This window comes from Achroia grisella, unplaced genomic scaffold, assembly GCF_030625045.1.
Source record: "Achroia grisella isolate CSIRO2021 unplaced genomic scaffold, CSIRO_AGI_Agris_v1 utg782, whole genome shotgun sequence".
Lineage (NCBI taxonomy): Eukaryota > Metazoa > Arthropoda > Insecta > Lepidoptera > Pyralidae > Achroia > Achroia grisella.
Genome location: NW_026713022.1, coordinates 3698571 through 3724374, shown reverse-complemented (window position 1 = coordinate 3724374; position 25804 = coordinate 3698571). Strand labels below are relative to the sequence as shown.

General features: G+C 31.8%; 1 protein-coding gene across 2 annotated transcripts in view; it reads right to left on the bottom strand.

The window, feature by feature from the left end:
- Nucleotides 1-25804, bottom strand: part of LOC131851412 (uncharacterized) — a 169057-nt gene that overhangs the window by 37677 nt on the left and 105576 nt on the right. For both annotated transcript variants that reach the window (XM_059201917.1, XM_059201916.1), the window contains exon 2: nucleotides 14272-14430. In XM_059201917.1, the coding sequence (XP_059057900.1) occupies nucleotides 14272-14415 (144 nt within the window). In that variant the 5' untranslated portion in view covers nucleotides 14416-14430. The remainder of the gene's footprint in view (nucleotides 1-14271; nucleotides 14431-25804) is intronic.

The window sequence follows — 25804 nt, the reverse complement described above, 5'->3', positions numbered from 1 at the left end:
AAGGGCAGAAGAAGGCCGAAAAAGAGATGGATGGACTGTGTGAAAGATGATATAGCAAGAAATGGAGTAAATAACGAGATTACTGCGAACAGAGATGAATGGAAGAGAAAAACATATTATGCCGACCCCGAATAAATGTGACAAGGAAGAGGCAGATGATACCTAGTTTTCATTATATTTTTTGTCAAATGTTTTTCAGTTTCTTAAATATTATTGTTGGATTCTCGATTGTTGTACCCTTTCTGTTTTCCAATATACACTCAGTCAATATAATTTTGTCATGCCGTAAACCTCCGATTTAAAGTCAACATTACACCTCACGAAATAAGGTGTAAATCCCCATGGGTTATTCCAATGTTATAGCAACTTGAATATAATTCAACGGAAAATTTTCCAGCGTGAAAATTCCTGTCATAAAGAATCCCCGCTAAACACAATACACTTGGTATCTCGACTTTATCGTAAGAAACATTATTTAGCGGTCCAATGATTCATAACAAGCTCTCTAGCTGTAATATTGCTTTGAAACGTGACTCGGATAGTGTTTGAGATTATTTTTCTCGTTGTATTTGTAGTATTTCTTGCTAGTTTTCTGGTGAAATCTCTATTGTAGCGTAAATTCGAGTCTCGTCCTCAGAACACAATATTTATTTATGGCTTCTTTATTTTTCTATCTAATTAATTGTAAATGCGAAAGTTTGTTGTTGTTTCATTACGTCATAATAAATCATCATTAAATTTGATACATCCTTAAAAGAATAGAAAAGGGTAGTATTTATTTTATAACTGGCACTGATGATCATGTAGGGACGAAATCACAGACAAAAACGGCCTCGTTGGTCTAGTGGTTTAGCACATAGCTTTATTTCCGATGGTCGCGGGTTCGATTTCTTGCACGGTGCAAACATTTGTATTCATGAGTATGATTGTTTGTATCGGTCTGGGTTTTTTCTATGTATATATTAGGTATGTATTTACAAAAAAAAATCTAAGTATTTATATCAGTTGTCCAGTACCCATAACACAAGCTCTGCTTACCGTGGGACTAGATGGCGCTGTGTTAATTGTTCAGGATTATTTATTATTATCATAAAGCATTGTGAAGCGTTGTAATATTGCAGTAGGTAACTTGCCGTATATATTATTTTCACACTTGTTACAGGTAGTGTTGCAGTTTTATTTTATATGTGTATAGGTAAAACGAAAACTATATAAAACACTTGGAATACGGAGATATACATTGGGAAAACGATTGACAAGACAGAATCAAGTATATAAACAAGAATGCACTATAAACGAGCTATAAATTAAAATACAAATTTAAAATAAAAATACAGTGTTGATTAGCCAGATACAACAGGTAGTTATATGAATGGTATTAAGTTAAGCGGTATCAGGACATCAATTACTTTAGGCGGAATATTCGACTAATCAACTCACTAAACGATTACTTGAATGAAGAGCGTGCATGGCAATTCGTTCATGCACAGGAAGTTCATTTAATGTTAGACATAGACACCTGTGTAAATATAGATTGTAAATAAAGTGGTTTTAAAAAAACATATTCAATTGAGTTTCTTGCCAGTTCTTCTCAATTTGATCTATATACTGAACTGACGGTAGGATAAGGGAAAAATTAAAATTATAATGTAAACAATTTGACGTTCATAAGCGACTAATATGTCATACATGATTAACTGATTTTTGAATTTGAATTTGATCTGATAGGCTAGTCCTATCAGATCAAATTCAAATTCAAAAATTATGATATAAACTCCTAATAAATTTAAATTTAATAGATATTTACGTAATATATTCATACAAATTCACGTTATACAACAGCTTCCGGTTTAACAGCTTTTAATTAAATGGTTAGTAGTTAGTTTATAGCAGATTCAATTTAGGTTGGAGAGGCACGAGTTTATAGTGTATTTAGCTGGAAATTTAACAAGATCAACAGCTCTGTGGTAATTTTGAACTTAATACTATTAATATGTTATACAAAACATGAATATACAGGTACATATGTAACAGCATTTGTAAACTGTATCATGTATTTTTTTTTATAAAATGAAATGGCAAATTCTATTATAAAAATATATATTGTCAACTAATAACGGAGATTTATAAAAATTATAATATTACTACTTATAGTTACAGCTGATGAGCTTATGATGAGACAGCTTAGTGCGCTGTTATTATGTGTAGGCCTAAGTGACCATACGGATGGGTGATGACCATAGCTTTGACAGAAAAAATAAAATAATAATAATCCAGAGATACCAACCTATTGGCTTTGTCCGAATTTACAAAGTAAATACTTTTGAGATTTTCTTCTAATATAATAGGATAATATAAATGTAAGCAATAGATTAAATAATGTAGCAAAAAGTGCGTTGGGGTTTCCCATAGTTCGGAAACTACAACACTTTTCGCAAGTAGGAACAGAAAAGAACAAATAGAATTTAAAACAACACACAAAAATGGAAATGGTTCTGTATTTATAGAAAGTGAAATCGTAATTAATAATAATAATAATAATGTCTCAGAACTATTCACAGAGCGCCATCTGGTCGCAAGTTAAACTACCTAGAGCTTGTGTTATGGGTATCTACTAGAGAACTGATATGAATACAGAGATTTTTGTAATTACATATATATTTATACATAGAGAACACCCAGATGGATACGAAAAATCATACTCATGAATACAAATGTTTGTAGCGAGGAATCGATCCCGCTACCATCCGAAGTAAGGGGGTGTGCTTAACCGTTAAACCACCGAAAGCCGTCAATTGAAAATAAAAAAAATATTTATTTTAATTTTAACGCCAGTGTGAAAACATTCCAGCAATTGCTTGGCTACAATACGACGTTGATTGACATGTGAAAAATGTCGAAGTTTTACAGTACTGGCCGTTCGACAGAAACAAATGGGTGACTTCGAATGCAATCTAACAAATTGGTCCACGGCGGATGACTATCGATTTTAGTTCAGCGCTTTTTGCCGTCATCCCATCTTTTTTGGTCGATTTATCAATATTTGGGCTAATTCGGCCTCTGTGGTCTAGCGGTTGGTACTGGTGGTAGCGGGTTCCATTATTCACACGGCACAAACATTTGTATTCATGAGTATGATTGTTTCTATCGGTCTGGGTGTTTACTATTATGTATAAAAAATATCTAAGTATTTATATCAGTTGTCTAGTACCCATAACACAAATTTAGCTGGCTTAACTTGGGTCTAGATGGCGCTGTGTGAATTGTTCTGAGATTATTAGTATTATTATCATTATTTTCGTCATAACGTTAAATGCAAATGGCGGCCAGCTAGTAACTGTAAGAACAAGCAAATCTATTTTCCTTATTTTCTATGTAATAAATAAAAGAAAAAATAGAAAATGATAGCGAATGAGACAAAGGAAAATATGGCGTCCTATTTTTTATGTAATTTATTAGATTTGTGCTATTTGTTCAGACATCATGTACTCTATCTGTTTATTTCACAAAGCTTTTCTTCGTAGTTAAACGTCATATAACTAAACTTTATTTTTACTGAAAAAATCGACAAAGTAGAAAATATAATGGTTTATAATATTCTGCTAACAAAATTTACAATAAAGAAATTTTATTATCTTACTTTATAAACTTGTAAACACGAAAGTTTGTGAGTATGGATCGATATATGCATGAATAGATGTTTTTACTCATTCAAACAAAAACTACTCAATGGATTTTGATGAAACTTACTACAGTAATATAGCTTATACACCAGAGTAATACATAGGGTATAATATAAGAAGATTATGTTTATTGGGAGGAATATAATGACAAATGTCAAGTAAGTGTTACGCAGACGAAGCTGCGCGCGTCAAGTAATACTGATAATTTTGAAATACACTAAAATGATGTACTACCATATTTTTTATTAACTAGTACTTTCCTAGTTAATAAAAAATATGCTATAAATAATAATATCTTCAAATATTGTACATTTAATATAATAATAATAATAATCTCAGGACAATTCACACAGCGCCATCTAGACCCAAGTTAAGCTAGCTAAAGCTTGTGTTATGGGTACTAGACAACTGATACAAATACATAGATATTTTTTTTTTCGTAAATACATACATATTATACATAGAAAACACCCAGACCGATACAAACAATCATACTCATGAATATAAATGTTTGTGCCGAGCGAGGAATCGAACCAGCGACCATCGAACGTAAAGCGGTGTGCTAGACCGCTAGACCACCGAGGTCGTCAAAAACATGTATCTATATGTATTGCATAAGTATATATAATATATGTATAGAGCAATTAATTCAGCTAGCGTTTTATTAAAAGAAATGTGAAGCTAAAATAAAATAGCGCTGGATCAACTTTGATACTCTCAAGACTTATCGTGGAATATGTAGCTCCAATCGGATTGTCAATTGGATTAAATACACACCGATTTAGATAAGAGGATTAAAAACAATTTGCGCGGACGTGTTAAGTTACTTTCATGGAGCGCTCTGCGTCGAGTGTAAATCCACAACCTGTTTTGGTTTAGAAAAATGTTTTTTTTTCCGCAAGTTGGCACAGAGTAATTACGGCGATAGAATACAAGGAATTCTATTGTTAGTTATTTAAAAAAAAATCTTTCGCGTATAAAGTTTTCTTTTATATTTTTCAATAACTTAATATTTGTGTAGATATTGTTACCGAATGAAGTCATTTATATTTTTTTTTTATATAGAAATAGAAATAGAATTTATCTTTATTCAAATAAACTCAAGCACTTTTGAATAGTCATATTTTTTTATTCTACCATTCAATCTAAACGCATCACAGGAAGAATGTGAAATAATCTGGTGTGTTGCTGTTTTGAATCAATGTTATTTTTTAATAAATAATTACACAATAACAAGCAAGAGGCATGCGATAATCAACATAGAATGTGCAATCAGAAAATTTTGTCAGTGCTATGAATTTTAAGTTTTTCCACAAAAACATTATTATCCTTTACAAAGTCTTAGTAATAAAATAAGCATATTTACAGAAAAGTGTTTTATACAATAGAAAAGAGAAAGTGTTTTGTATATATATTTTTATTATATTCGACTATGAATTGCTGCAGAGTACCTGCAGAAAATATTAACAGATTAACAAGGAACGTGTTTCATTTTAACCAGATTAGCAGTTTAAACTTCACAGATACGATGTTTCCTTCCAAGCGATATATGGAGAAAAATCTATCGATAATTGAAAAACGAGTTATATAAATTGAATACGTTAGAATATCATGCTTTGACATACAGACATCAATGTTCAACCGGGAAACAAAATTTATATGATTTTACTCTTAACGTAAGTGATAGAGTATTATTTGTAAAAAAATAACTATAAAACAATGTATATTTAAAAAAATATCTATTATAGAAAACTAGCTACTCGCCCCGGCTTCACACGGGTGTACATATATTATATATATAAACATTCCTCTAGAATCACTCTATCTATTAAACAAACCGATTCAAAATAGTTGCGTAGTTTTAAAGATTTAAGCATACATAGGGACAGACAGCGACAGCGACTTTATTTTACACTATGTAATGATAATCACTATGTAAGAGTAAGGATATTATATTTATTTATGTATTTGTATATTATTTTATTAATTTACTATTTACATTTTTAATTTTACTGTAGTTTGAAAATAGGCTCGCAAGCCTGTATCATAGAAATAGAAATCATTTATGGGATCAATATCTATATTTAAAGTATTTTAAAGAATGTTATTCACAAATAAATATTGAATAATAACGCAGCAGTAGATATTGAACAAAGATTTAAATATATTAGGTATTATTATACCTTAATCTAGAGAATAGATTACGTAAACTCTAATATTTCAAATATTAGGTTACACCACGTTAGGCTGAAGTATTAAATTTAGACATTGTATAAGCTGATGACCTTATTCATGACTAGTAGAAATATGAACTATATTATTTACGACTTAAGTTATAAAATGTAATACACCAATTCGGTGATTTGTATTAAAATAGATGACAGACAAACTAAAGTAATATTTCAAATCTTCCCGACAAACAATATCGATTTAACTACGATATTTGTCATATTGACATCAGAGTAAATTATACCGAAATTGATACATCTATAAAGTTTAATATAAAATAATAAAATTGAGAAATACTCCGGTTGCCAAGTCACGTAGCCAGAACAAATAAGTGAGATTTATTTGGAATGTGTGTGAAGAATAGTCATTTGGACATTTTCTACCAAATTGTTATGTGATAGGTTTACGAAATTTATATACAAGTGTTACTATATTTTACATTCTGTACAAGTGATACAGCTTAGTTGTTGATAATTCATTAATTTTTCAGATTGTAAAATATATATATGTATATTACACTGAGAATACAATTAATATGAACATTATACTCATCTACATGTATGTACATTTATAATTATATTTATTTATTTGCTTAAAAGATGTCAATTCAAGGATAAGTTAATCTGTTTTGCCATGCCATTGGCATGCAAGGTATAATATTGTTTTAAATTAATAATAAATAATCTACGAAAAAAATACAAATACATTAAGATCTCTACAGTCGATACTTATACGAGTATTATTGTCAAGAAAATTCTTTAAATTGTAAAATCTATATTATTTAATGAATCATTTTTTTTTAAATTAATCTATATTTTATTTATTTAATTATTTTTCTCAGGAATATTGTTATAAATTTTCAAAGTTTTTGTGTACTGTGTGATTGTATGAATTTTAGCGAGTACCACTCTGTTAGGATTTCAAGATATTTATGGGATAAATGTTGTACTTTCTTAAATAAATTAAAATTTTATTTCACAAAACCACCTACTTCGTATATTATATATATCTGGTTTAAAAATGGAACATACGTTATGTAATAAGATAAACAATCAATAGCATCACACTCAAATTCAAGAATAAAAATAAGTTTGGAATTTTCTTAGTTAGTCAGTTGGGAGTTTCGTGAAGTGCCTTTGCTTAACACCGCATTCTATGAAACACAGTCGGCTACGAGCGCATTCTCAGGACATTTACTTTCTGACAAATGCGGTCTTAGGTCCCTAGATGTATGCCTGACTTGCGCGCGGATTAATTTAAATCATACTTTACACATAGACTCCCATGGGAAATATGTAGTTTATGATATCAAAATATCATTATGACAAACCAATGATTAAGCTCCGAAAACACTGTATCTTTGTTTAAATCCGAAAATACGAGCGAATAAATTTACAAATCCGATATAAGGCGCCCATTACACGATCAGGAAACGAGCAGCGAATGCCGTAGACAGCTGTCTGCTACGCTACGCTATCGTAGATGCTTGAAACAAAATAGAGACTGTAGCGTGAACACAGAATTGGCGCCAATAAAGACATTGAGAGATTTGTCACCGCTAAGTGCAAACTTCGTCCAATCCAAAGTGGTGACGTCATAGAAATGAGGTTAGGTTGAACGGTTGTCATGTTCTGCAGCATTTCTTTATTATTATTATTCTACTTGTAGTTGCTGAAGTGCGACACTTAATATAATTACATATAACGTATACAATAATTATATAAATTCAAATTTGTTTTTTGATTTTTTTTAATTGTAAAGACAATCAATCTATCAGATGCTTTATGGTAAACTGTAACTATAATATGACCAGCACTACAAGCATGTGATAAATCATGACATCTTAGTCATCTGGAATAGCAACGTATTAGATAATATATTGCCATTCTAGATGAATAAGATGTCATGCCTCTTATCCTGTGTGTTTGTGCATAATCTGCTCCCTATAGTGAAAACACAGCTTACAAAGCAAGCTACTTGGCAGTTGAAATGAAACTGAACAGGTCGTGAGTGAGGCTGTAACTTGAATTTTTTTATACTATGATGGTTGATGCTTATGTCACAAACAAACAAAACACTGAATTTTGGGATGTATTACATAACTATACATTGACAAAGTCTTCCAATAATTATTTTTATTTCAGATAATTTTCAAGTATACAGATAGCAATCAGTTAATTTGTGTTATACATGTATATTGTATACGTATATATATAATTATTTACCACATTAAGACTATGTTAATTTTGATACATATATAACAAGTGACCGTATTTCAGGAACAGTATATGATATTCAAACTAAACCTGATAGTATTAATAATTGATTGTAACTGATAGTGTAATACCCGCAGATCTCGTTCGCAATTCAAATAGAATTTCTATAGCTAGTATATACAGCTCCATATATACATATACATAAATGTTTCGGTACAGTAAACAATGTAGGATCGTTGTAATTGAAAGCTAGTTGTCGCTAACCCTTTGGGATGCTTGTTGGCCTGTGAATCCTGTTTATGTAACGATGTACAAACGCTATGTACATTGAAATACATCCTTCTTTTTAATACATTTACAAAAATAACATGTATGCCAGAAAAAAGTAGTTTAGTAGCGAAAAGTTTATGTAGTAACAACAAACTGGTTATATCCAAATGCCATTGAAATAAAGTTAGTAATTCGTGTCATCGGAACTGCGTAAGTTTTTTTATAAAACTGATATAATCTTCATGACATAATCCAGATGTGCCTTTATAAAACTGATAATCTCTCCTGACAACCCAGGACAGATGTGCCTGGTGGAAGATGATTAGGAGAGCTGACCCCAAATAAAATGAAGAAAGGTATACAGCATGCTATCATATCCCAAAATATAAAACACATTTACCCTCATCTGTACCTGGAGGCAGCCAGACAGATTCAATATTTGGTCGCACATCGCTAACTAGACGAGTCCAGGATGTTATTTTAGGACTTGATAAGTAAACACTGACCCATTTAATCGTTTTCGTTCAGTATTCATGTGCTGCACGTTTTTATTACAAACATTGTTTTCTGATTTATTTATGCAGCGTGTTTTTTTTTATGTTCGCTAATTTAGCTGACAATAGATTTTCGTTTGAGTGCTTTAGGATTTCGGGTTTTTGTTGAATATGCAATAGCATGGTTCTCTTATTTTCTGTGATTAACTGTTTTATAAATGCAGACAAATGCAAGGTAAACGAAATATCACTTTTTAAATGTATTAATTTCTGTTTTTTTGTTGTATAATTTATGTGTATATCAAATGAACATATTTTCTTTCTTCTTTTTATACTTGAGTGCGCGTTTTCTTAAGATTAAAACTCTTCTCAACTGAAGTAGCTAGCCGAACAAGGCGGTAAGGATAGTGTTAAAAAAATACATGCATAAGCGACCGAATGTGTTCTAGAAATATATACATTTTTTTAATTTGAATAAGTTCACTATACTGTTCATTTCCTTATGCTATGAAAAAAATAATTATTCGAATACTGCCCTGGGGACACGGGATTTTAAGTAAGGTGGACTGGTCACTCCATTAATATAATTATAAATATAATATAATATATAATGGAATATAATAAAGCTTCATTTAGTGCCAATGTAAGCTGAGCTTGTGTTAGAGGTACTAGATCATTGATATAAATACTTAGATACATTTTTATATAAATACATACAATAATGTATGGAGAATACCTATACAAACAATCATACTCGTGAATACAAATGTTTGTAACGTGCGAGGAATCGTACCCGCGATCATTAGAAGTAAAGCAGTGCTAAACCGCTAGAGCACCGAGGTCGTCAAACAGTTATATCCATAACAACTACCTCTGTCATAATCTGTAGTATTGTATGGATAATTGAGTAGACGCTGTAATTTAAATTGCATTCGCGCTAACATACAATTGTTATGTATGACTGTACAGTCATACAAAACATCCATGCTATTCTAAATTCAATACAATAGATGCTGTATTTAACCGAATGCAACGTACCGTGTGTATATGACCTAATTAGTTAAATTCTAACAATATAAACTCTAACGATCAGTTGTAGCCCAATTCGTGGTAGTCACATTTATATGGAACAATAGAAGGAAATGGGACATATATACATATTTATATGCCGTTATGTGTGTTAATGACTATTAAAAACGAGCGATCTAAAATTACAAAGCCGGGTAATATTATAGATGATATTTATATGGATTTCTTAAAGATATCTGCCATAGGTATTGTGATAGGAAACCTCTTGTTAAGGGTTGTTATGCTTATTACGATTTTACTATAGGGGTTAGGAATATGAAAATAATCGTGTGGTTATTAGATATATATATATTATAGTATAGGAATAGGTGACTATCGCTCATCACCTGATGGTAAGTGATTGCCACCGCCCATGAGCACCCGCAACACCTGGGAATTGCAACTGTGTTACCGGTTTTTTAAGAAGGAATAAGCTCTATTCTTGAAGGTTTGAATATCGTATTAGTTCGGAAATACCATTGCTTAATGGTGATTATACAATGTGGTGGAAATATAAATACAAGGTTAAATTACTTTAATATACGTTTGTGAAGATGTCGTATTATGCTTAACCAGGGAGACCTTTGAAAAATCTCTACAAAGTGTGAAATCATGACGTGTAGCTAGTGTATAGATAACCGAATCTTTTTCGAGCAAAAGAACAAAATACATACAGCCATTTTTCACGCGATCGTCAACAGACTTCCTCTTTAGTGTCCACTTCCTGCGGCTGACAGTAGATTAATATAATCAAGAGTGGCCATTCAATGCTATTGACGTTATGATCGGACTCCAGGCATCGTAAAGGTGATACACTCAAAACTGTTGGATGCTGTTGCAAGTTGACAGGTATTGGCAGCCTACATTAATTTTATATTAAAAAAATACAATATGTCAAAAATGGTATAAATAAAATCATATGTTGTAAACTGGAAATGAAGCATCATTGTTATTTTATTTCGCCGTCAATACATGAATATATACATATATTACCTGTGCCCGTGGTTTCATCCGCGTGAAATATATAGACTGTATGGTAATCTGATGTATAAGCCATATTACTGTAAAGTTTCATCAAAATCAGTAGTTTTTGCGTGAAAGAGTAACAAACATCCATCCATACTCACAAATATTCGCGTTTATTTTAATAAGAATACGAGATTTAAATGACCGCACAGGAACCCGATTTTCAACAGATGCTATTTGAAGCAGTAATTTCGTAGAAATAATGAAAGACCTGCAAAACTAGCAGAAAAAAATATTCCAGAGCTTTTTCACACATTCGACCCTATGTTGGCGCAAACAAAAGTATCCCTGATATAGTTTAAACTCTCTCAGTAAATCATTCAAAAACTGACGCGGAACGATAACTGCAAATGTTTGTTCAATCTTCGAACACATGCTCAAAGATTAAATGTCCATACATCACCGTTTAATAGCATGTTTAAATGCTTACTAAGTGTTGACATAATAATACTTTACATAGCAATATTATTTAAATAACAACGGACGTTAAAATAGTCCTGTCAAAACTGTATTCACTTCTCTTTGATCTGTTCAGAGATCTAAAATAAGATTTCTACTAACATTATAAACACGAAAGTTTGTATGAATAGTGGGATGTTTATTATTACACCTTAATGTAAAAATTTGTTGAAAGAATTAAACGGAGTCATAAGATAAATTAATTATGAATTATATTATAGACTAGCTGACCCGCGCTTCGTCTGCGTTTTATTTCCCCACCTTTTGAAATATTTCGCAGCTCCGCTTCTATTGGTCGTAGCGTAATGTTATACAACACAAAAATAATTTTTCAATGCGAACCAGTAGTTCCTGAGATTAGCGCATCAAACAAACAAACTCTTAAGCCTTATAATATTTATAATATAGATTATTTTAGGATAAGTTTTGCCTGAATTCATGTGAACATCGATGCGGAATATAACTACTTATATACAGAATTCCTACGATGATTATTGTGATGAAAAATAATATACCAGTATATATATACAAAGTCATAGCATACAAAGTTCACCGGCAGAGAATTAATTACACAATTATTTTTAGAAAATACAATATTGATATTATGTTCCACGGAACATTGGCTTTAAGAAAGCAATATGATACTCAATATAAATAATTAAAATGTTGCCTCAATAGTAATTCAGTTAACAGAGATGGGTCTATGATAATTGCAATATATACATATATACTAGAATTAATAATTTTATATATATATTATATACCTCAGTCTCACCAATTTAAGACACTAAGGGGCTTGCTTTGTATGCTGTTTCGGTTGAGGCGTATGGTAAATAAAGCCGTGAAATTACAGGATAAAAGGGATGAAATCTTAATCCTCAGGAATAGCAACGCATGAGTGGTAAAATCTAGTGATAAAAATAATAATAATATCTACTAGACAACTGGTATAAATACTTAGATAGCAGAAAAGGGGATTATTAGTAATGTGGATTGATGATCTTATTGCTAGCAATGTACCACCATCAGATTCACCTCCACGCGGTTCACCCTGGAAACCATCGTGACAATTTCTTGGTGAATTTGTCATGATGGGCTAACTGAGCAGACCTCATGCTCATCTTATCATCCTACACTGGTGTCCCGCCAGCGTAAACCGTTAGCGCATACATGTGCACCGTTCCATTATCATCCATAAAAAATAAATACTTAGATTTTTTTTGTAAATACACACATACACATATAGAAAACAGCCAGATTAATACAAACAATCATTCTCATGAAAATACGTTTGCAGCGTACTTGGAATCGAACTTGCGACATTGGTGCATTTCATGTATATAGATGAGGATTGCCACTACAGAACAGAGAATCTGTAGTTACCACTTACCATGGTTATCTGTCAGCAAGTTTCCATTCCAATCACACAAAAAAGGATTCCTAATGAGTTTTCTAAAAGGGGCTGGCTGTCAAAATAGTTTTTACGGTGCGCAAATGTCTACCACTTATTTTGACATGACAACAGTCCCGCTCATTCTCAGCGAGAAGCGTGCAAATCCTTTATCAAAATATGTTTTCGTTGTACACGCCTCTCTAATTTCTTATGTACCTACTTGTCAAGCTTGTCACGTTGCCCTAAGCGAGTTTCTTTGCCAACAATAGCATTTGGGGAACAGAGTTTATTTATAAGTAAGTGTTATATCTAATTAGTTGTTTTCTATTTTTCTATTACATTAGATGATTAGATGTTCGAATTACCGAGATGGACTTTCTATTTATGATTATGTCTAAATATATATGATCTATATATATTATACAACACACTACGAAATTATCTACATTTTCTACTATAGGGTAGTAGCCGGTACGGCAGCCATTTTGGTAGCTTTTTAAATAATATTTTTATTACGTTTTGACATTCAATTTTTAATTTTTCATAGGTATTGTAGTTATGGTTCAATTGTGCTATGGTTTATTGTACTCTGAAGCAAATTATAAATGAAATAAGAAGGACGTGCCTCGTTTTAACCGGTTTACTAGTTGATACAGTGCTCCATCACGGTTTTGTATATATTATATATGTATATATTACGTTAACTGCAACTATTGTCAGAGTTTGGCCGCCGAATAGTCAACACTACGCTTCCAAGCTATATCCAAGATATATTCATAGACTGATGATGCCTCATTCAGAGGCGACACACGTATCGCAATATGGGTGTGGATTCAATAATGGTCGGAATTTTTCCAGCAATAGAGAGGGTCGTAACGCTTCCAGTAGCGGTGGTCAGGTTTGCAAATTCAATATTTGTAGTCCCACATATGCTAATATAAGCTAAATAATAAAAAAAATATACACATACTACGATAGTGGTAAACAAGCAAACCCATCTGATGGTAAACGGTTACCGTAGCCTATGGACGCCAGACATACCAGGGGTGTCAAGTGAGCGTTGCCAACCCTTAAGAAACATTAATATACCATTCTTGAAAAACTTTGTGCTGTAGTCTCGTGAGAAAATCTTGGCAGGTAATTTATTCCACCATCTAAGTGTACACGTGAGGAAGGTCTCTGGAACCGTACTTTCCGAGACCACTTAGGTTCTAGCGCGTGGATGGATAAACATCCACGCGCTAGAATTTCTTAGAATACCCTATCGAATGCGAGCGGTGTGATGGTAAAAAAAATAATTTAAATGCATTACCTAATGAAATGACCTTCCCAAAATAACACCTAATTCAATATAATATACAGTTTTGATTGATTTTTTATGGTGTGGAAGACGATAATTTAGTATCAACAAATGTGATGCAAAATTAACAAACCTCAATGAATGTGTCGGACACAAATCTCTGCACAAGCGTGGTCTTCCCGCACTGCGTGTCTCCTACCAGTACTACTTTGATCTCCTCCTCGGCGGTAGGAGTTCCAGCAGAGCTGGTCTCAGAGCCCTTCTTGCCTGACCACATTGTCACTGGTGCTATCTGTGAAAGAAACATACGAGTATTATTAGGCGAATTTTATCAAAGTAGACTTTTGTACAAAGTTGTGTATATCTTGGGTACTTCTCTCTTGACAGACTCAGGTCTGGAGGTATCGCACATCGCTATACCTCCGATGGTCGCGTGTTTGATTCCACGCACGGTGCAAAAATTTATATATAGTTGTATGTATCGATTTGGAAGTTTTCTATATACAATACGTATATGTACGTAAAAAAAAAACACCATAACTCAGGTGAGTGGTTAGGTTGTTTATATTTCCATAACATATATACATAAAGAACATAAATGTTAATAGAAATAGGTATATATAGAGGTTACTTGTGACTCGAGAGCTGGTAGCTACTTTGACCAGAGATTTAGTATAGCCATTCAAAGAGGCAACGCTGCCAGTACCTTGGGTACGATGCCTAGCTGATTGTTATTTTTTGTGAATGTTTATATGTATGTAATTATTTATTGTTTGCTAATATCAATATAATCAAATAAATTATTATTATTAATCGTTTTAAAATATTATTTCATACGTGTGTTAGTCTATAAGGTATTTATAATATGGGCCTAGTTGCCTGAAATAAATAAATAGTAATAATAAATAAATTCAGAACAACATAATTAAAACTGAAATTGTTGGTATATATAGATAAGACATTTGTAATCTCGATAAAGATCTTACTGGGAAAACTTCTGAAATAACCGAAATGGTATAACGACTTCCAAGACATTATCACTGTCTTCAAATATCGCTTCCATGAACGCGATTTTGTTAATATTCTTTCGATTATTCTTTCCATATTTTTACTATTCCTTGGAATAAAGCACTTTTATATTTTCAACATGTGTTTTTTATACACAATGTGGGAATAGTAAAATCAAAATCAAAATAAAAAATAATTTATTCATGTAAGACATTTTAGAGCTAATTGAACTTTTTGAACGTCAATTTTTTTTGTATTAATCTTTTTTTTCCTACCGTAGTACATATAGAAACTGTAATATTTATTTAATAATTTCATACAACTAATATTTTAATTGTGTTCATGCCAGAAGATGATGATTTAGTTAATGATTAATTGATTAATTTTAAAGCAAAACGCAAATATATATACTACTTATAAGCTATAGAAACATATTAATTATTCTTTATTGAAAATCATTTCGTTTCGGATATTCGAAAATGTATGCATATTGAAATTTTATCGTAAATTCTTAACGAACTAGTAAGTATATTTAAAATTTAATGGATGATAATGGAATAATGCACCCGTCTGCGATAACGGTTTAATATGGTGGGGCAATGGAATAGAGTACCCGTCTGCGATAACGGTTTAATATGGCGGGGCAATGGAATAGAGCACCCGTCTGCGATAACGGATTAATATGGTGGGGCAATGAAATAATGCACCCCTCTACGATAACGGTTTAATATGGTGAGGCAATGAAATAATGCATCCGTCTGCGATAACGGTTTAATATGGTGGGGCAATGAAATAATGCACCCCTCTGCGATAACGGTTTAATATGGTGGGGCAATGAAATAGTGCACCCGTCTGCGATAACGGTTTAATATGGCGGGGCAATGGAATAGTGCACCCGTCTGCGATAACGGTTTAATATGGTAGGCGTGCTAAGGATGATAAGATGAACATGATCTTAGTGTGGAGGTCAACCTGACACGGTACTTTGCTGGCGACGGGGTTACTAGTCCACATTTTTTTTTCTACTACGATGTTGGCATACAAGCATACAGCTCATCTGATGGTAAATGGTTTTTTATGGATGATAATGGAATGCACCCATCTGAGCTTATGATTTACGTTGGGGAACCTCCAGTGGAGGATGATAAAATAAGCATGAAGTCAGGTAAGTTAGCTTATCTTGGTAATTTACCACTATTGTACCAGGAGGAACCACGTGTAGGTTGACCTTTGCTTTGACTAATAAACCAATTTCTTTTGCTATGCTAACAATGGTGTTATTAGTCCACATTACTAACAATCCCGTACACCCGATGATAAACGATTACCATATCCTATGTAGATACGCCTGAAACATTAATAACAATAGCTTTCTCCCCTCGATAGTACATTTGAAAAATGTATAGTGACATAGTAAGGATCTTAAGGATAAGAGTAAGTAATTTGAAAAGAAAGTACTAGGTTAGATGCTCTATCACTTCGATCATAATACATTTTGTATGATAGAATTTACGGTACGGAATATTTGCAAACAATTCTTTGCATAGATTAATATTAAATCTTTTATCAGCTCCTAAAAAAAAACAACTTTATTAGAACTTTTTTTAATTTTAGAACTATAATAACTTGTCAACAGGTTCGATTCTGGTTCATTTTAAGCATTAATAAAAGAGAGTATACTAGTATATAACAGAACCCTGTAACAGAAGTGATTTAATAAAGTTTCCTATTAGTATGGAGAAACGAAATAACAAAACTGCCAGTGAATCTGATAGAGAATACCATATGACATTGGGTTCGCCTTTTGTACACTTTTTATTGTCCAATAAAGAATAAAAAAACTCATTTATATCTAATACATTCTCATCAAAAAAGGTGAAAACTCTTATAAAACTTGATGTTTTATTTAACCTTCCTAACTTTTTCTCACAAATAAAATAGTTAAGTAAATGAATTATGATGCAAAATGTATATAAAACTCAACTGGAAAGAGTTTAACTTAAAATTCACCTCCGACCTTACTTTTAAAATAAATGAATGAATATTAAGTTCTTAGAGCTAAACTAGCTCTTTATAAAAAGGTCTTATAAGACAATTCGGCTAAAGAGAGTGGAAAAAAGGCAATGAAATCATAAATCTTGCGTACTCGAGTATTTATAGGTGATTTGAAAATAATTTTATGGCCGTAAAGTAGGAACCCCAAGAATTATGACATATTTGAGCCTTTTTTACTAAAAGCTTTTATAGTACTTGAGTGTAATAATTTTATTGTAGCTTCCGTTCCTTATCATTATTACTTACTATAATATAAAACAAAGTCGTTGTCGCTGTCTGTCCGGCCCTATGTAAGCTTAAATCTTTAAAACTACGCAACGGATTTTGAAGAGGTTTTTTTAAATAGATAGTGATTCAAGTTTATGTATATGTACACCCATGCGAAGCCGGGGCGAGTAACTAGTAATTACTATAAGTTTGCTTGCCGCAAAAAGAGAGAAATAGGAGAACCTTTTTATGAATTTGGAATGGAAAACAGACTGAGAGATCACCTTTTTATATATTACGATGGTGGCAAAAGTTTCTACATAATCGAGACATGGCATTTAGAAATAATCTCAATCAATAAAGATTGACTTTATTGATTGAGGTTATTTCTAAATTTTTAATTTCTTTTGATCTTTACCTAGTATAAAATGAAGTCACTTCCGCTATCTGTTCGCTTAGATCTTTTTGTTAAACCTACAATGAGAATCACTGGCAGTTTTTATATTCGTTTAACAATATTGAAAATATGAGAGTTCCTTTTATACAATTGTTTTATAATTACTTCTGTCACTGCGCTCTACTGTAGTAAACAAGCATCTTTATTATTTTCATTAATTTTTACTCTGTTTAACTACCCAACAGATTTTAATGCAGTTTTAACAATAGATAGAGTGATTAATGAAGTGAGAAAAGTTTATATGTATAATACATGTACACCCGTGCGAAGTCGGGGCGAGTAGCTACTTATAAATAATGCGTAATATATTTGCAATAGTTAATTTAAAATTAAATTTTCGATTTTGTTTATTTATTATATCTGCAGGGCTAGTCGTAAAGTATATATACCAAGGCAAAACTAATAATACTGAACTACAAAGAAACAAAGTGAAAATTTAAAAAATAAAACAAGAACTTTTCATATAAAAATAGTTACGTGACTGCGCAAGTTTATACGAAGTTATTATATATAAATAAAAATATATATATATCGTCTTTTGGGACAGTTTGTATAGTATAAGTGAGTGATCACCTGTCCACTATCATATATATATATATATATATATATATATATATATATATGTATATATAGACATTGTATCCGAATGATGACGAAATATGTGGTATTCCTACAAAAGATTATGGTTTAGGGTGCGGAAAGGGAATTAATGAAACTTTCAATGGACAAAGTTAGGTTTCTGTTAGGCCAGGATTTCTGTTGGGCCAAGATATCCGAAGGGACAAATAAAAAAGTCAATCTTTGTAAGTACGTAATACATTTTTATGGGTTTCAGTTGCTTATTTATGGATTGATCATAATTGGTTACTTAATAGATAAAAGACGCTATGGGTTTCGGTTGGCTATGATTTTTTTTCTTAAAAGAGCAACACAAATTTTCTTGCTCATTCTTCTTGTGATAAATCTCCTGTTCCTAATGAATAATAGAATAAAAAATGTGACTATTTTGAAAAGTGTTTCTATTTTTTAGTATTTGAATTGTTCAACAGTCTGACGATTACGACATCGAAAATATGACATTTAAAAAGAACTGTACTAAAAACTTGAAACAACGTTTTTCGCTGTTGATATATTGTGAGCTTTTTATCATTCATAATAATAAAAGGAAGGAAGCAATAAGAGGAAGGTTCATATGTAAAAAATAAATATTATACATATAAAACTTCTTGAATCACAAAAAAACCGCTTCAAAATCCGTCGCGTAGTTTTAAAGATTTAAGCATTCATAGGGACGGACAGACAGCGATAGTGTCTTTGTTTTATACTATGTAATAATTTGTTATATAGAGTAAAGAAGAGACACAAACAATGTATCAAATGATACATACGTTACAATAAGGCGCCCTTATACCTACGTAGACTAATTTCTAGTAGTTTCTCGGTGAAATTCCTTCAAAATGTGTTGGTGAGATCATCACGCTAGTTATTATATTAGTATAATTTCATCAAATTTCACTATCATTACGCGAAAGCACAAATTACTCGTAAGTACTATCCACAGTAGCGCCATTAGAAAGTAGATTAACGTACACTGTTATTGCATTATTCCATCGCTTTTTTATAACATATATATAATAATAATAATAACTTTATTTTGCAAAAAAAACAAATACGAAATTTTGACTTAACTAAGGTTATATATCTATATTATTTCCTTAATATATATCTATACACAATAGTTCGTTCATCATCATCACTCTAATATATATATAGATATACATGTATACATATAGAATTATATTCCATAAAAAAATGTTATGCACATATTATAATATAGGACTTGATTGTACATGTTTAAAAACATTAATAAAACCACAAACGTTTTATTTCACATATAAAATGTTACAACAAAAGGGAAAAATATTTACTTTAGTACCTATAAATACTTTGTCCTATAGAAATAAACGATACAGAATTATTCTGATATAAATAAAGTTAGTCAATGAACTTAAATCTATCGTTAAAATATCCTATTTGTATTGACACTAAAATTCTTACCTTAAATGTAGGGTAAAATATCTTAGAATTAACAGCAACACTGGATTTTAGAACAGAATTGGAGAAGAGTCTATGGACGAGGTAAGAAAAAGATACGGTAGATCCGAATAATTTCCCCATTACTTATATAATTTGGACATTGATTAATTTCGCTAAGTTTCGCACAATTTGCTATTTATTTCTAAGTTCAACACGGGATTAGTTCGTTTCTAATTGATTTATAGTGTTTTTAGAAATCTTCATAATTAGAGGATTTCAGTTTTTATATGCAAATGTATATATTAAATTATTTGTGATAAATAATAAAATACGACCTCGGTGGTCATAATATCTAGCACACCGCTTTACGTCCGATGGTCGCGGGTTATTCACTCGCACGGCACAAACATTTGTATTCATGAATATATATGTTTGTATCGGTCTTATTTTTATGTATATTATGTATGTATTTACGAAAAAATAAAAATAACTATGTACTTGTATCAGTTATCTAGTAAACACAAGCTTTAGATAGCTTTTATTATTTAGATGGCGCTGTATGAATTGTCCTGAGATTATTATTATTATTATTAATATAATTTCATAATATACTAACATTAACAACTTCAATTATCACTACAATAACAAAAAATAAAGAACAATAAATATATATCAAACACTTTCTAACCGTTTATATTTTAAAAGGGTTTCATCTAAAAGAATACCTACCTTTATTTTCTTTCTTTTAAATACCTTTAATTTCTTTTATTATTTAAATTTGGTTGAGATACGTTGAGAATAAAAATATAGGTACCTAAATAGATTTGAAGTCGTTTGAAACATTAACTTAAAGATTTTATCTACACGATTATTATAACAATGACTCAATGCTAATATTTTGAGTTTATACATAACGAGATAGATAGCAATCACCGGAAGCTATGTGGCTATTTATATATTAGGTTAAATTTGTAACACTTGGAATGTACTTACATTATTCGAAATAAATTAATTTGATCATACACGGGACAAGTTATTAACTAACCAGTCGAAAACGACCTAATAGTGTTCTCGAAAGGAATAATTTCCCTAAAAATGCTAAGTAGAAAATCATAATATTTTTACCGTTATCAATTTGGTACGAAACGTTCAAAATTTATTTTCAGATTTCTTGATGACAGAAGCTGATTCATGAAGTCTTATTGACTCTTAGCTTTTATGGATTATAAGGGTTACCTTTATGAACGCCAATAGTGTGGGTTTTTTAGTAGACGATAAACATATAGTGCACCCAATGCACATACTATATATGTACACTATGAGATATACAATAGCAGAGTACCAGTGAAAAATAATACGAGGATGAGGAAGACAAGTCAGCTAGTCCATCGTGATGAATTCACCAGAAATTAATAGTGACCGTTTTCAGTGAGACCATATTTCAGGCTTACTTTCTGATATGGCCCATTACCAATTTATAGTAATCCCCCGAGCAAAGGGGATTGTTGATAAAATGGATTAACCCAATGTTAACAATGTATGGTACATTGTATGGTCAGATTGACTTCCATGCGGTAACATTCCGCGTAAACCTTCTCTCCCTGGAAACCATCATATTGAATTCCTGATGAATTTGGTATGGTGGACTAACTGACCTGACCTCATACTTATTTTATCAACTTCCACTGGTGCCCCGCCAGCGCATACCGTTAGCGCAGGCGGATGCACCATTCCACTATCATATACTATAAAAAATTTCGTTCACCCTCCCCCCTCTCAAATCTACCTCGCCTCGCATATGTAAAATATAACTACAACTATACTAATATTATAAAGCTGAAGAGTTTATTTGAACGCGCTAACCTCAGGAACTACTTGTTCGAATTGAAAAATTGTTTCTGTGTTGTATAGTCCATTTATCGAGGAAGGCTTTAAGCTACATAACATTACGCTACGATTAATAGAAATGAAGCATCAGTGAAAAATGTTGCCAAGACGGGGAAAATTATTCATATTTGAGAGTTTCCGTTGCCTGTGCAGCAATGCAGCAGCATAAATGGTTCAAGCTACGCAAAAAATATGTATGTAAGAATTATTCTTCTTTAAATAATCTAAACAATGTCCGCAACAGTATATGTCTATCTTTTCAGATATACTCACTGTAACTTATTTTATGGTAATCAAATTTGGTCGAAATTAAAAAATTAATCGCGATAGTGTTTCTGATAACCACCCGAACCAAGTCGCGGACACTGCTAGTACAAAATAAAATGTACTTGCACATGTTCTAAGAAGTGAAACAGAGGAAGCACGTGCAATAAATAATGAAATGGTATTGAAAGGGTAAGCATTAGAAGCGAATTTATAGTTCCAAAGCGAATATTTTAAGAAGATGAATGGATTAAAATGTCTAGAACTCAATTCGCAATGCTCTTTGTAACGTCAGATTTTATTACCGTTACTTACGTGGTCGCGTGTAATGTTTCTTGAATGTCTATTATTTTTATCTCGTATTCGAATAAAGTGTTATATATTTTCTCGTGTGCTGTTTGTAGGGACTGCTATTTACTAAACTGATAATTAAAACTAATTTATTTTGTTAGGCCAGTAACATTTTTATCTAATCTTAACTTTACTATAACCATGAAAGAGATAAGGTCTCTTTTATGATTCAGTAAAATTGTTTAATAACAAAATAAGTAAAAATATAGCAACAAACCGTATTTATAGTGTAGTGTATGTATCCTTTGCCTTATTTAAAAAGTACCTATGTTTTATTATTTCTCACTAAAATAACCTCGAATAACAAACAACCAGTTCGGTTGTTTGTTATTCATTTATATTTTATATTGCACACTATGAAAATCTCTGTTATAAAACTCTAATATAAATAAACAAACTTCATGAGACAATCTATAAAAATAATATATGGGATACCTTTCTACTAACATGTTCATATCAGTAATAAACACAATGATTTTATTACTTGAATTATCTATATATAAATAAAATTGGAGTGTCTGTTCGTAATATTGAAATAACCGTTTTTTTTTCATTTTTTACAATTTTTGTCTGTCTGTCATTCTGTTTGTTCCGGCTAATCTCTGAAATGGCTGGACCTATTTTGACGGGAATTTTTTTGGTAAGTAGCTGATGTAATAAGGAGTAACTTAGGCTACTTATATTTTAGAAAAATAAAGTTAAATTCCACGTGGACGAAGTCGCGAGTACAGCTAGTCGTATATATATGTGTCAATCAATATAGAAACCACTACGCACTCAATCTTTATTCAAGCAGATAAAATTGTCAGCGCTATGTATTTTAAGTTAGATTTATTCTAAAAAACATTAAAATGTCACTTATAAATTTTTCAATTTTATAATACTCTTTTTTTATAAAGAAAAACATGTTTTATAAGGCAATTCAATATTTTTCTAATTATTTATCTTTCATCTTTATTATTTAGTAAGATCCAAAACTACTACGTAGCAAGTAAATAAATATATTATTATGTTTTCTCATATTGAAGTATACATACAATGGTTCCCGCACAACCTAAGCGCACCAATAAAAATATACGACGTTGTTTTTCATCGTACAAGCTACAAAGTCGAAACATTATCGTTAAATCCAGTAACAGATTTGTATAACGGTTGCCCTGTCTATGGCTTTATACACAACTTTGTATAAATATACATATATTCAAAATATATTCAAATGTACAATAAGTATAGTGGAGTAATATAGTTTGCAGATGACATTGTGCTCATTGGTGAGGAGGGAGCTGAGATACAGAGTAGATTGGCGATGTAGCAGCAAAAGCTGGAAAGTGGTGGCTTAAAGATTAGTAATTCCAAAACAGAATACATGTTTTGCGACTTTGGCGGTCTTTCTGGCTCTGCAGCCATATCACTAAATGGAGCTCAATTGCCGATCTGCTTCGATTTCCGGTATTTAGGTTCACTCCTCCAAAGCAATGGCGAATTAGACCGAACCATAAAGCACAGGATTAACTCAGGTTGGATGAAGTGGCGGCAGGTTACGGCGTTGACGTGCGACTCACGAGTTCCCCTTAAACTTAAGGGCAAAATTTACAAGACCATGAGTGCTGGCCCATAAAGACGACGGATGAGAGACGACTACATTCAACTGAAATGCGAATGTTGAGATGGACGTGTGGTGTGACGAGGATAGACAACATAAAGAATGAATACATCAGAGGAAGTATGAAAGTGGCACCGATGTTGGAGAGGTTAAAGAGTAATCGTCTATCGTGGTATGGGCATGTAATGCGTAGGAATGAAGATCATATCCTAAGGACGGTATTACATATGCATGTGGATGGTTATAAGGGTAGAGAAAGACTGAAAAAGAGATGGATGGACTGTGTGAAAGATGATATGGTAAGAATTAGAGTTATTTACTCCCTGTAAATAACGGGATGACTGCGAACAGAGACGAATGGAAGAGAAAAACATATTACACCGACCCCAAATATATGGGATAAGGAAGAAGAAGATGATGAATAAGTATAGTAGAGTAAAGCATCTAAGTGAATCAGTACATAGTATAAAACAAAGTCGCTGTCGCTGTCTGTCCTTTCCTATGTATGTTTAAATCTTTAACTACGCAACGGATTTTGAAGCGTTTTTAATAGATACAGTGATTCAAGAGGAAGGATTATATCTATAATACATGTACACCCGGGCGAAGCCGGGGCATGTAGCTAGTAAGATAATAAGCACATAAAATAAAATATTTACATTTTATAGAAGTAGGAAATAATATTAAAAATAATAAATTATATACTGATAACTTTTTCTTGTGTAATTTTAATGACAATTAAGCTGATGGTCTACCTGATCGATAGTGGTAAACGTCCATATATACATGAACCAGGATGGAGATCACGTTATCATGTAACGGTTATGATACCACACATTCGTTGCCATCCAGGAAAACTGAGATATAATGGTAACCTCTGTAGCCTCGGACATAAAACTCGTATCCATCAGGCAGAAGTCAGCCTTCAGTCGTTATACAAGTTGTCGATTAGTCCTCTACGCTACAAAACAGTTCTAATAAAAAAGTGCTAGTAGTTTTTGTTTTTGAATAATATACATGTACGTGTAATATGAACAATTGAGTAATATATAATTATCAGATCTTTAGGGCTTCAATATCCTATTTATTGACACAGAGTTCATCTTATATCTCATCAGTGGTAACCATTAATCAACTCTGCGCCCTCTAATTACAGTTTAAATTCAATTGATGTATGGGTTTGGCTGATGTTCATTACAATACGTACATAAAGTTAATTGAATTTTCACGCACCCTTTTATGAGGGTATATATTGCGCAATTTACGTCTATATAATACCCTAATCCTATTAATTATTATGCTGTACGGGCATAAATTATAAGTTATAATTTATGCTTTCTAAGGTGGTAACAGATTATTAAAACGCCCCGTTGCGACGACTAACCGATACGGCGCCATGTTACATGTCATCTGAGCTGTAATTAAATACATATACATATATAACTATTTGAAACTATGTACCCACGAATTAGTCCGCGAAGTTTATGCTAAGTTTCTAATTGGCCTATTTAATCCCAATTGCATATATAGTGTGCAGAGAAATCATGCCTTACGTCCACGCAAAATATTAGGCATTATGACGCAATGTCCTTGGATTTAAAAAATATAGACGACAAACAATTCAGGTGCCAATTTTAAAAGTAAAGAATATATTTGTTTGTTTTTTATATTTAATCATCTGAGCTGTAATTAAATAGATAGGCTCATATATATAACTATGTATTTAAAATATGTACCTACGAATTTGTCCGCGAAGTTTATGCTAAGTTTGTAATTGGTTTGTTTAATCCCAGTTGC